Below are 12889 nucleotides of genomic sequence, written 5' to 3'. Positions count from 1 at the left end.
TTGATCCAACTGCTAAACATAATTTGACTTCCTGGAAAAGAGATAAGCCAGATGAATGCAACTGTAATCACAACACGGAAAGTGTAAAGACTTTGCCAGCATTATTTTTTGATTGCGATAATAATTTGGACGGAGACAGATCAATGTGCTTGCTTATGCATGTAAACATATGAAATCAGTTGGAACACCTGCCTGAACAATACACATAATTTGTGGAGCCACCCTTGAAATGGGGAAATATACTTTCAAGCATAACAGTTTCCACATTAAAAGCAACTTCACACCAGACTCAATAACAATTGATAGGTCAATGCTCTCTGTTTGAAGATTCAGACCATGCAGGGTGGAAACCATCAGCAGTTGAAAGACATTTGGTTTTAGTTAGGGGCGTAGGCTGGTAAACTGAAACATGTTCCAAATTAAAGATTGTTAAAATGGTCTTTCCATCTTATTAAGTTTTCATTAGAGTCTGTTTTTTTGTGTCTGGAAAGGAAAGGTTTTCACAAAAGAAAACTGGTTTTGGATTAGAATGCTTATGGGGTGTCTATTAAAACAAAAATATAACAAAATTTCTTGACAACCTCATTGTTGACAGTTTTATTAACAAACTGCTATCAACTGCAAGTAGGCTAGCTGTTCACTTCCCATCATGCACCCAGCAAACAGGGAAGATTCTCAGAACTTTGGCTAACGTTCTAGCATGGTTCTCTCTATAGGCCTAGATGAACAAATGTTCTGCAGTAAAATGAAGGTTTTTCAAATTATCTGGTCTTTAATGTATGTTATTTATACATTGAGCGTTTTTAGTCGGACATTCATCTAACATATTTAAGCCTTACATTCTAAAGTAACTTTCACAAAATATTTGCTTAATGATAAAATAGAACGTTCCCTTAATGTTTTCTCTAACGTTTGCAATAACCAAGAAAAAAAACATTTAAAAAATTTGACACTTTGAACGTTCTGAGAACATTTAGGGGCCGTTTACACAACACTGTTTTCAACAAAAAACAAAAAACTATGTATGCGTTTTGACCATTCATTTACACGACAACTGCGTTTTGGGGGCCTGAAAACACAAACTTTTGAACATGGGTTTTTAAGTGCAAGTTTTTAAAAACGATATTGTTATCTTCTCCGTGTACACTTCAAAAACGGAAATTTGTGAAAACGGTGCATTACGTGTTCAGGCTATAGGCGAGTAGTTTTTCTTTACAAAGTGACATCGCCAACTACTGGCCTGGCAGCATAATACAGTGTTTTAATCGTTTTCGCGGATTCGAGTGAACGGGGATCGTTTTAAAAACATTGTCGTCTGTACGCGAAAAACGTTTCCAGGGGAGAGTAGGGGAGAGCGGGGCACAACCTAGTTGTAACACACTTGTTTTTTTCCACACATTCTATAGCATAATGAAACTTAGTGTATTTACTAGTTGCCATATCAACACTATACAGAAAAAAATGCGCCAAAATTCAGAAATCTTTGGAAAATATCACTGAACATTTATTTAACCATAGCAAAAGTTAAAATTTTACTTATGTTAATTTTTCATCTCTGTGTTTGGTTTTTATTTAAAATTAGACAAATCTGATATTATTTTAATCACCAATTTGTTATTTAAAAGTTGAGATGGTTGTTTAATGCTGATCTATCCAGCAGAATCCCAGTTTAATCCCAGTTTAAATCCCAGTTGCGCAGGTGGGGCATGTTGTAAAACTGCGTTACAATGTGCCCCTATTAGAACTATGATATTCTATTTTATACTTTTATGAGTTCTATTGAGAAATCATGAGAAAAAGGCGGATAAAGACTGAGAGTCAATGTTCAGAAATGATTAATTTTTAATATGTTTTGAACTATGCTGTATAGCTGTAATTTGGGGTGTGTTTGTTGTCAAACTCAAAAAATATATATATATATTATTAAAAAATGCCATTATTTTATATGAAAAACGTAATAATCGTATTTTATTGAGAAAATATTTTAATATTTCTTGTATTTTTTTTTTTATTAGATCAGAGTACATTTTAAGCTGTAATATAGTCATGTTACAATGTTCCTCTCACATGTTACATCGATCGTACCCCACCGGGGCATATTGTCGCATTTCACTTCCAATCTTTCAAGGTAAATCAAGATAAAAGTATACGCTGTAATGAAACAAAACCACATAATTGTACTAGACGTGTGGGAAATTATGTGGGGAAAAATAAATACACTGAACCCAAAGGTTTACAAAAATGGAGAAAATCAAAAAGCGTTAGGTTGTGCCCCGCTCTCCCCTACGTTAACGTAGGCATTTGAAATAACGTTTTCATAACAAGCAAAACGTTCTTAGAACACATTTTTGTTAGATGGGAAATAACACTCTTTTTAAAACTATTATGGTAGGACCACCAGGAAGGTAGGGAGACAAGGACAAATGATGCATCCATTGATAAATAAATTTCACACTGCACTTCCACAGTCTGCGTTTGCACCGTTTACACCGTTTACACTTGCCCACATGGTCCTTTTGACTTGGCTATTGAATTCAAACAATATGTCGTAGAACAGATATACAAGCAAAGGAATATAGCTCACATCCAAAATGACAACAATTATTTCAAAACATGCAGCGTCAGAAAGACTCCTCTAAATAGCTTTGTTAACACATGGCCGAATAGCATTCATACATTGAATGAGCTCAGCAACGCAAGCGTGGTGTTGTGTTGTTTTGCATTGCGGGATGCCAAAATAAAGCTTGTTAGTAACAGAGACTTGACATGCTTATCGGATAAGATAAGAAAACGATGAAAATGACCGGCTAGAGCTCTCATAATGTGTTAGAATCGCATTATGTGTTATAGTTAAGTTGATAGAGTATTGTATTCTGCTTTTAACTGGTTGCAGAAATGCCCCCTGCTCTGTCTCAGAAGCAGTGAAGAGGCTTTGATCTCGTTGCTATGGCAGCTGTCAGAAGCTCAGCGCAAACCGCAGCTTGTCTGGCGCGAGACTTGTCCAACTCTAGTTAAAAAATGGTTAACTAATTAATAATCAAGACTTACTGCTTGGGTGCCTTACTTCGCTTCGTTTAACTATTTTAGTTTCGAAAGCGGCGGCTTGCAATTATGTTTCCCCTCTGATATTCAAATAGCCTACAGCACGTTCTAAACTAAACTCTGTAGCGCGTGGAATCACTAAAGATGTCGCAGAGGTGAGTATAACTGCCCTTTTACCTTGTGCACTTTAGTGCGAAACGGGAATGTTGATGTGATGCCAAAAAATACCATAGTGTTTATTATTAACGAAAACCGTGTATTGTCTGTGTGAAAACTGTAATATGTGTGTTATATAGCCTACGCAGTGAACAGATAAGCTATTTGCCTACATCTGTAACGAGCAGAATATTTTTGCTTATAAGACATATGCAATACTTCTAAGAAAGAAAAAAAAGGAAGGTGCAAAAGAAAGTGTTCTGTGAAAACGCAAGTTTGGGAACAAACGCCTACTAGGAGAAAGTCCACATTGTATTGCAGTTCCTATGACAACATAGAGCAAAACTACTGAGAGCCAGTATTTTTGTCCTTAATAGGAGCTATTCAGAGATTAGCTTTGGTGTGTGGTGCATGCTTTTTTTTTTTAGAAACCTTCACAATAATTGTTCTAAAGCAAATCACTTCATTTAGTAGTACTGTATGTCGAAAGTACATTTTAAATTCCTCAAAAATAACATCAAGTAATTTTCCTCATCAAGCACTACTTTCAGGTAGTTCACTTTCAGGACATTCATTATTTACTGCAGATTTCAAGTGAACTGCAGTAGGCTACTTCTGACTTTGTTGTCTGCCATATTTAAGATATCTCTAAGAGGCGCCTCTCTATTTTATTGTAAATGTTCTTTTACAACCTCCCTTCTAACCTCCTCCCACAACTCCTCCCCTGCCCCCCTCCCACTCTAACTATTCCATCCCCTCCTTTGATTTTGCCATCCCTACAATTTGAGTAGCTCTTGGCTGTGTTAATGCCCAGAGGGGAACAATACTGTATGGGCCCATCAGAATAAGAAAAGAAGGTGGTTTCACCCTCGCCATGAACTCTTTCAACAATCACAAAGGGAGCACCCACACACAAGGGAGTCAAAGAGGTCAGAGGACATCTGTGGAATTCATGCGTATTCAACTTTAGAAAACGAAGAATGGAGAAATAATGTTTGTCAGGGGATTTTTCCCATTATGTGGCTTAATATGCTGACTTGGGGTGAATTCAGTGTGCATTCTGTGGTTTCCCACATTCAGTTTGCACAGTCAGGCATTGGCGGTGCTAATTTTGGCCTGAGGGTCGGGAAAACTTTCCCAGAGGGCAGGTGCTCTCAACAGGTGTAATTGGGGCCCGTTAACAGGTACTATCGCAGATTTACGTGTCTCTGTTGATTGCATTTCAAAGACAGATTGTCATGGAAGGCCATGGAAATGTTCAAATATAGAAAACACCACATAACTCAGCATTTATAAAAACAAATAAAATAATAAAATGAACTGCTTTTCAATAAAATGAAAAAATACCTTGACTTTTCAATGCATAAATACAAAGCTGTGGACAAAGTACACGGGAAAATATAATCTTTGTTTTATCCAAATAAACTGTTAATAAAACAAAGGAAATATGTTAAAATGTAAGATTTACAGAACTATTATCTCATTAAGCTACCATTATTACCTAAATATAATATTTTTCTTTTACCCAGTTCATATGGCCGAATGTGGGATGCTGCTCAGGGAGCTTTGGAGTACCTTTTGGAGGATGAATATCCCACAATGCAACTCCATCCTCAAAAGGACCGCATGCAGGTTTTTCAGACATTGGCCACTTTCTATCTGCGCTACCTGAAGATATTCCGTGCCTTGGAGGAGGTTTATGATCAGCTTGTTCACCCCCAGAAGAGACGGGTTGTGCACCAGGTTCTTGAGGGGGTGATGGGACGTCTTGTAGAGCTGAAGAATGAGATGGTGGAGCTGGAGTACTCAGAGTTTCACTACTTTGATGACATATTGCAGGACCTCAAAATGACACCTGTGAGTGAGATAATACAATACACTTACAGGTACAGAATGCTGGGAATGTTTTGGTCTGTAAAATTCAGAAGAGTGGGCCTAGAGGGAATTTTGAAGATTTGGGCTTGGGGAAGATTTAAGTGCTCAATGTCAAAGTGGATTTTAGCAGACTAAGCCTCTTGTTTTTCCTCTGAATTTAGTGGATGCTAATTGGGGTCACTAGTGCACAGCCACTTTTACATATGACCTGCACTGAAAATACTGCTGAAAATAGTTTGAAATTTGTTTTTAGGAGGATCTTGAGGTGCCTATCCCACGCTATTTTGTGAGGGAGAAGATGAGGGCACTGAAAGAGAGGGAGAAGATGTTGGCCCATATTTTGGCTAAAGGAGGACGTCAGGAAGAGAACACTGTGAGTATATCATTATGTAAAAATATATATTCTCTCACAAAAACATGCAATGCAAGTTCAAATAATGGTTGTACCAAATGCAGTATACACTTCATGTGTGTGGTTCTGGTTTCTCATTTAGCAGGTGCCAGTTCAGTCCATGTCTATAGAGCGGGCAATGTGGCTGCTACAGGTCAGTGAGCGAGCACGGCAGGGAAGACTGAGAGCTCACTTCATGAAGACAATTCGTCAGGAGGAACAAAGAGGACTTCAGAGTTCAAGCTCTAGCATACTGAACCCTGACCGGGCAGCCACCTGCATTCAGAAGGTATCAGGAAATCACTTGATTTTCAACAGTTAGTTTGCATTCCAGTGAAATCACTGATGCATTGCATGAATGGGTTTGAAATTGGCAAAACAAAGGAAAGGAAATCATAAATGTTACTACTTCTTTTATATTACAATGACTGCACAAACTTAAAGGAATAGGTCACACAAATATGACAATGCTGTCATTATTTACTAACTTTCATGTTGTTTCAAAATTGTATGGCTTTCTTTCTTCTTCTGGAACACAAAAGAAAATATTTTGAAGAGCTGTTTTTATCCAAAAGGACATAAACCTAGAGTGCAATTTATGGTTTGACTAGTTTTTTCCAAGTTTTCCAAGTTTATTCCAAGCGAGATGATCACTTTGTAAAATGAACAGATTATATTTAAGCCCTCGTTTACTCTCAAATCAAATGAATGTACTCAATCAATGCATGGTTGCACATACTACATAGAAAATGGCAACACAAACCAGAAAATTTGGAATATACCAGTCGGGTAGTGTGGATTAATTGTATGCTTTATGTCCAAGTTCGAGCTTGAAAGTTTTGGATCCTATTGGCTTTGAGAACATGGAAAAAATATCTGAAACAATCTTTGTAATATCATTTGTGTTCTGCAAAAGAAAAACAACTCTGTAAAGAAAAAAACCTACATATTTTCCATTTAATGGGACATTTTGGGACCTTTAAGCCAGGATTAGGGCCTTGTTCAATTAGGACATTTAAGTAGCTTTTTTAAACGTGCCTTAGAAAGCATAACTGGTGAGCATCTTGAGACAAAACAATGGCACTGCATATTTTAAGATATGCCAGTGCAAGTTGCTTTCAGTTAAGACAGCTCAAACGAGTCACAAATACTAATAAATGTGAGTTACTTGTACAAAACCCATATTTAATCAATAAAACTCACTCAAACGTTGTCCCAACTAGTCACAAACAGTAGTCAATAATTTCATATTGTGCAATGTTGTCTCAGCATGCAGTGCAGCATGAATAAATTATGCGGTTCTTATAGGATTATTGTTTTGAGTAAAGTTACGAGTACAAACTATTCTATGTCATCAGAGTAAGCTAATTGGCTATCAAGGAAATAATAAATATCTGTTATGGCCCCCAAGATGATACATAATTCATAACATTACATCAGTAAATATATCATTATATAGATTGATTTGTGATGTTCTAGCATCATACGCAAGGGAGGTAATGTCTGCTGCCCTACCTGTGCATGAACTCAAATATAGAGGTCAGGTCATCTCCTTTCACACTCATCAGTTGTCACATTTGACATAGTCCGCTCACAAAGGACTATGAATGACATGTGATCCCATCCAAGCATAAAAGATATATGTCCACCTCATCTGTGGGAATAATGTGCTTGTAGGCCCTTTGGCAGGAGGAGGGAGATTAGCATTGGAGTGCTGAGAGATGAGAAAAGGAAAGAATTCCTTGACTTTGGGTGTTATTTTTCAGTGCCATCCTAATCATGAAATCTGAGCTCATGTATCCTGACGTCTTTTTGAGCGAGTGTTCGCTACGGTTGGTGAACTCAGACATAGATGTAGCCTGAAAGAGATTGCAGATATGATTTTGGAGATCTGAAATTTTTTACAGTGCAGGTGTGAAACTGACATTGCTGAGTGAAATAGTACAGAAAAACATAGACGAAGGTCCCTGTTGTCAGGATTATGTTCTGTTTATTAGGGGCCAAACACTGAAAGTGCATAGGCACCTATTTAAATTGTTGGCGTTCTTATTATTCCTCTTCTTCCGTTTCTTCTTCTTCTTCCGCTCTGGAAGTCTATAGAACCTCTTGCAGGAAAGTTATGAAATTTAGAATTTTCAGAAAAAAACGACTTTTTCGAACTCGTCCTAGACGGTTGCTCCAATTTTCATGAAAATGGAACCAGATCATCTTCAGACCATGGCGATAAAAAGTTATGGAATTCAAGTTGATTTGTCAAAATGTTCTCGAATACCGCGCAAACAAATTGTACGTATCGCTTGTGAAAACAGACGTAAGGCTGTATCTCCGCAACGCTTTAGCGTATTCAGACCAAACTTGGTACATGTCATCACAAGCATGACCTGAGGCGACATGCTGCGTTACGGCGCAGCGCCACCTACTGATCCGGAGATACCAAAAATGGCTATTTTTGCTAAATAACTTCTGAACGGTTTGTCCAAAAATCATAAAAGTGGTCTAGTTAGATTTGGGGCATCATGCCGAGTCGAATGATATCCAATTTGATCCATATCGGCCATTTTGAGCGTCGGCAGAGGTGGGTAGTAACCAAGTACATTTACTTTGTTACATTTACTCGAGTATTGTTTGGGAAAATTTTGTTAAATGCGTAGTTTATTCCAAGCACACTGTATCTTTTTTCTGGGGCATGAGCGATGCTCAATTCACAAATGAACCACTCTTTTGAGTCGATTCTGTTCAAAGACTTCATCAAATAAGTTGGCAGAACTGTCTAAATTGGTTCGTAAATCAGTTTGAATGATTTGTTCAGTTTCCTTCATGCACTGAATTGTCTGAAGCTGTTTCACACTCGGAGTCGTAACTGGAAGATTTAAGAACATCAAGAGCATTGGACGAAGTGGCCGTGGACCTACAGTCAAGTGAAAGCAAATCTACAAATGCATCATATTGTCTGCCAGCGATGAAGATCTTTATTAGTTGAACATCTTCGTATGCTGTCTGTGAATGAATGATTCCACAGGACGATACATTCGATTTAATTTCATTCAGGTAATACATTTTACAACCAAACAGATTATTACGCCATGATAACTTTGGATGTGGTCGACTTATTTTCCATCTCCTTAGATTCCTGAATCCTTGCAGAGTCCAACGATACCAAACATGCTAGGTTTTGCCTTACGGTTAGTGTAAAGTTGGGATTTGGCGCTTACATTATTTTTTTTTTGCGATTTTCTTTGAAACTGTTAGTCCGATTGAGACAAATGTATGCGCTCATACATAGAAATGTCTATAGCTCCAAAATAAAATTTGATATTTTCACCAAATTTGACACACACATGTGTGGGCTCACTCTGAGAACACATAAAACAAAGCGGTGGAACTGCGCCACTTGGTGGTGCTATAATAGAACAAAACAAGGAAATTGCAATTAATTACAATATAATATCATGATATTAAATGCTACACTTTACAAATGCATTTGTGTACCATTGCAAAACTTGGTATGTGTCTGCGGCACCATGGCCTGAAAGTACTCAAAATATTTCGGGGCAGCACCACCTTTTGGTCAAAAGTTATATTGAAATTTACAAAAATGATAATACATTTTGAATAAATTAGCCTATTGCAATGAAACAGGTCTCAATAGATCTCTTGGGTCAGGTCGAGAACATAGATACCAAGTTTGCCGTATTTGGCCGAACTTCCTGTCAGCCTTCTTGATTTTCATTCAGTACCTACTTTTCAAACTCCTCCTAGACTGTTTGTCCGATTTTCACCAAAGTCGAATCGTATCATCTCTAGATCGTGCCGACTAAAAGTTATGGATTTTGTATTGATAGACAAAACCATTTTCATATACCGCAGCAGCAAATTTGAGGTATGATGCCAAAATGACTATTCAGGCTTTATCTCTGCAATGCCTTGACATATTGACACTAAACTTTGTATGTGTCATTGTCACCTCACGCTGACCACACCACATCAATTTTGTAACTACGCCACCTATTGGTCTAAAGTGATAATCCATTAAATCATATTTTTAGTTACTGTATATATGATTTTTCAGCCATTTTGCCTAAAATCATCTTTATATGTCTTTAATTGCTCATTGTTGCAGTTGGTCTGACACTCCCAGCCATGTTGGCATGGCTTATCGTCTTCTTTGTGCTTGGTCCCGATAATTGCTGCTTGCAGCTATATTTGTGTTTGGTTCTGTCATTCTAAATTGACCTAATGTCTGTGCCTGTTTGATTCAGTTCAACTGTTGTTGATTAATCAACTCATTAGTTCCCTGGTTTAGTCTGATATATATACTCCCTGTTCTGTTCAGGTCTTTGTTCTTGTTGATGTAAAGTGATTGTGTTTACCTTATTCTCCTTTGGATTTAATAAAGACAGTTTTGTGTTTAGATATTCTCCTTCGTTGTGCGTTTGTACTCAGCCACCCGTGACACCTATAAGGAGTCACAACATTGTAGCTAATGGGTAATTAATTTTCAAATAGGCCTAGCTCATCCAACAAGCACTGACTGCACTGTGTTTGAATGCCATTAAATGTGATTACAGGAGGTGATAGAGATTTTGAACTCTCACACATGGTCTCCTTTTACAAGGTCTAATCCTTTCTCATTCTGTAGCTCACAGCAAAGTAGATTTCTGTGAAACCCTGGAAACATAATCCTCTCTCTTCAGTTGGCTTTTGTTGTTTTAGCATCATTGTTGTTCAAACTAAAAAAGAGGATTCATTAAAAGTTATATAGAAAATAATTGAAAACCCTTGCCTGCATTTATGAACTATAAGCTGAGACTTGAGATTGATTTGCCTTAATGTTGAGGTGATATAAATATCCTCACATTCTCACTGAACTGAAGGAGGAAATTCTGTTTGTCAGATTAGAATTTCGGTTGCTGTTGTGCATTCCTCTCATCTAAAAGTCCACAGTGAATGCAAGAAGACTGTAGATTGTTTTCACCAGATAACACAAGAACAGATGAATGTTCTTGATCTCAAATTGACTATGATAGCATCATTTCTGGTATGTGTCTTCAGCTTTAGTTTTTCATATTTCCTGCCATTATCATGTGTTTTTTCTTCATCATCTTCTAGGTTTGGCGGGGGTATCGAGACAGGAGGAGGGTCAAAAAGGAGTGTCTAGAGGAGATGATATTTTTGGGAATGGTAAACACCAGGTTGCTCTGCCAAATTCAGCTAACAGGGAATGTTCTCAGATTTTTTTGGCAAACGTTCTTCCAGTGTATTACCCGGTCTATAAATGTGTTTTTCTGAAACGTTTTAGATTGACGTTCGTCTAACATTACTTAAAGGCATAGTCCACCCAAAAATGATTCTGTCATTTACACACCCTCAAGTTGTTCCAAATCTGAATGAATTTCTTTCTGAAATTCATTCAGCTCCATTGACTTCCATAGTATGGGGAAAAAAATACAATGGAAGTTAATGGGGCCCATCAACTGTTTGGTGATCGACATTCTTCAAAATATCTTCTTTTGTGTTCAGCAGAAGAAATAAATTAATTCAGGTTTGGAACATGTAAATTATGACAATTTTCATTTTTTGGTGAACTATGCCTTCAAATTTTACTACTTGTTTCAGAACATTCAGAGAACTTTAAAAGGTAGCGTTCCCAAAATATCTGCAAAATATAAAATAGAATGTTCCATTAAAATTCGTATAACCAAGAAAGACATTCAGGGAGCATTCAGAAATAACGTTTTCATAACTTAATGGGAACGTTAGCAAAAAAATCTTAGAATATATTTTTGTTAGCTGGGAATTTACTGTTCGTGAAAAGCAAGTCTCTTCAAGAATTTTGATGTTTTGTACATAACATCTGCTATTTTTGGTCAAACCACATTCTGAACTTTTTGTACCCTTCAGTTTTTTCATCTCTTGTCTCCTGGTGCCCTATTTCCAGATACCAGCCCAGCAACCAACACCTACCCCTGCCCAATTGCATGTCCAGCAGCTGGAAAGTAGGAGGCATGGCATACAGGAGGAGCATGAGGCTGAGTACCAGAGGGCACTTGCCAACATCAAAGAGTCAGTGCAATGTGTGGATGGCCCAGATATTAAAGAAAGCCTGCAAGAACAAATAAGGCAGTGGTTTATTGAGTGTCGGTAAGCCATACACAAAAATCACAGATACCATATCCAGTTTAAGTTGGATTACATTTTATCTTAATTTTTTTTATATAATTACATTAAAGATGATAGGTGGGTCAAAGGCATGATGCATTTTCCCCCCTATTTATTTCAAAATAAATGTATAATCCAGTTCATAAATACAATCCATCTATGATTCAATTTCTGCCCCCCCCCCAAAAAAAAAGAATCAAAGTTTTGAAAAGAACCCCTTGTTAAGTAGTTTAATCTTTTATTATTATTTCTTAGAAGTAAAACATATAATATTTAATTAAGCAACTGCATATTAATATTAAAAAAAATACTACAAAATTGACTATAAAATCCCTACCGTCAGTAAGTCTCTTAAAAAGGCAGATAATTTGACATTATGTAGTGTGACTCCCCCAAAAAAGTAATTCAATTAATCATTCTTAATGATGAAAAATACTTTTATCTTGAAAAATATTTATATTTACAAAAATTATTAGGATGTTTAAAATACTTTTTATTTGATGGTTACACCACATGACATTTTTTTAATTGAAACTTTTTGTGAAAATGGTATTAAGGTTTTTCAAAACCATATGAAACCAATATGGATAAAAATAATACATGTATAGGAACTCGGCACATATGTTTTAAAATTGATTTATTTTATTTTTTTAGATATTTCTTTATCATTTCTTTATAAGTAACTGGCAAATTGTGGGAAAAGTTCAATAATATTTTTCCATTTGAAATAAAGACTTTTTGTTTCTCAGCATTCCCTCAATTGCTTTCTCAGAATCTCTGGAACCAATCATTTCTATGTAAACTTCTACCACTCAGACTTCCCCTTTAGATAATCTGTAAATTTGCTTCTAAACTCACGAGAGTTTTTCCGTGCTTTTCTCCATTCTCTCAACCCATTATTTCACTCTTAATTGTAAAGTACATTCCTGGTCCTTCATCTCTTCCTTTTGTGCAGAGGCTGGAATGTAAGCAGTCAAAGCGATGGTCACTTTTACCCAGGGCTGTTTATGCTTACCTAATGCATGTGATATTTTCAAGTGTGGATGGTGTAGAGTGAGACTGGGCTTATTAGTGCATTCCAACCTGATTTACGGCCTGCCAATGCATGCTGCTGGCCATTAATGCCGAGACAACAGTCATAAGTCATCTCAGTTGGACAACACATTGTGGTGGTGGGGGTGTGGGGGGGGGTTCAGTAGCTTTGTCTCCGTTTAGCGGCCCCTTTCTCTGGCCCCTTCCAGTGACCTTGCTGGGTCCCTGCTTGTT

The 12889-nt window shown here is 37.0% G+C and overlaps 1 protein-coding gene across 1 annotated transcript in view; it reads left to right on the top strand.

The window, feature by feature from the left end:
- The first annotated feature begins 2702 nt into the window (after positions 1 to 2702).
- The window catches only part of drc11 (dynein regulatory complex subunit 11), a 47582-nt gene continuing 37395 nt past the window's right edge, over positions 2703 to 12889 (top strand). The window contains 6 exon segments of the mRNA XM_082136773.1: positions 2703 to 3197; positions 4728 to 5055; positions 5327 to 5446; positions 5568 to 5753; positions 10574 to 10645; positions 11403 to 11605. Coding sequence (XP_081992899.1) covers positions 3187 to 3197; positions 4728 to 5055; positions 5327 to 5446; positions 5568 to 5753; positions 10574 to 10645; positions 11403 to 11605 — 920 coding nt within the window. The 5' untranslated portion in view covers positions 2703 to 3186.

This window comes from Leuciscus leuciscus, assembly GCF_965113295.1.
Source record: "Leuciscus leuciscus genome assembly, chromosome: 14".
Classification (NCBI taxonomy): domain Eukaryota; kingdom Metazoa; phylum Chordata; class Actinopteri; order Cypriniformes; family Leuciscidae; genus Leuciscus; species Leuciscus leuciscus.
The sequence above is the reverse complement of the archived record's forward strand: the minus strand, read 5'-3'. Positions and strand labels throughout refer to the sequence as shown.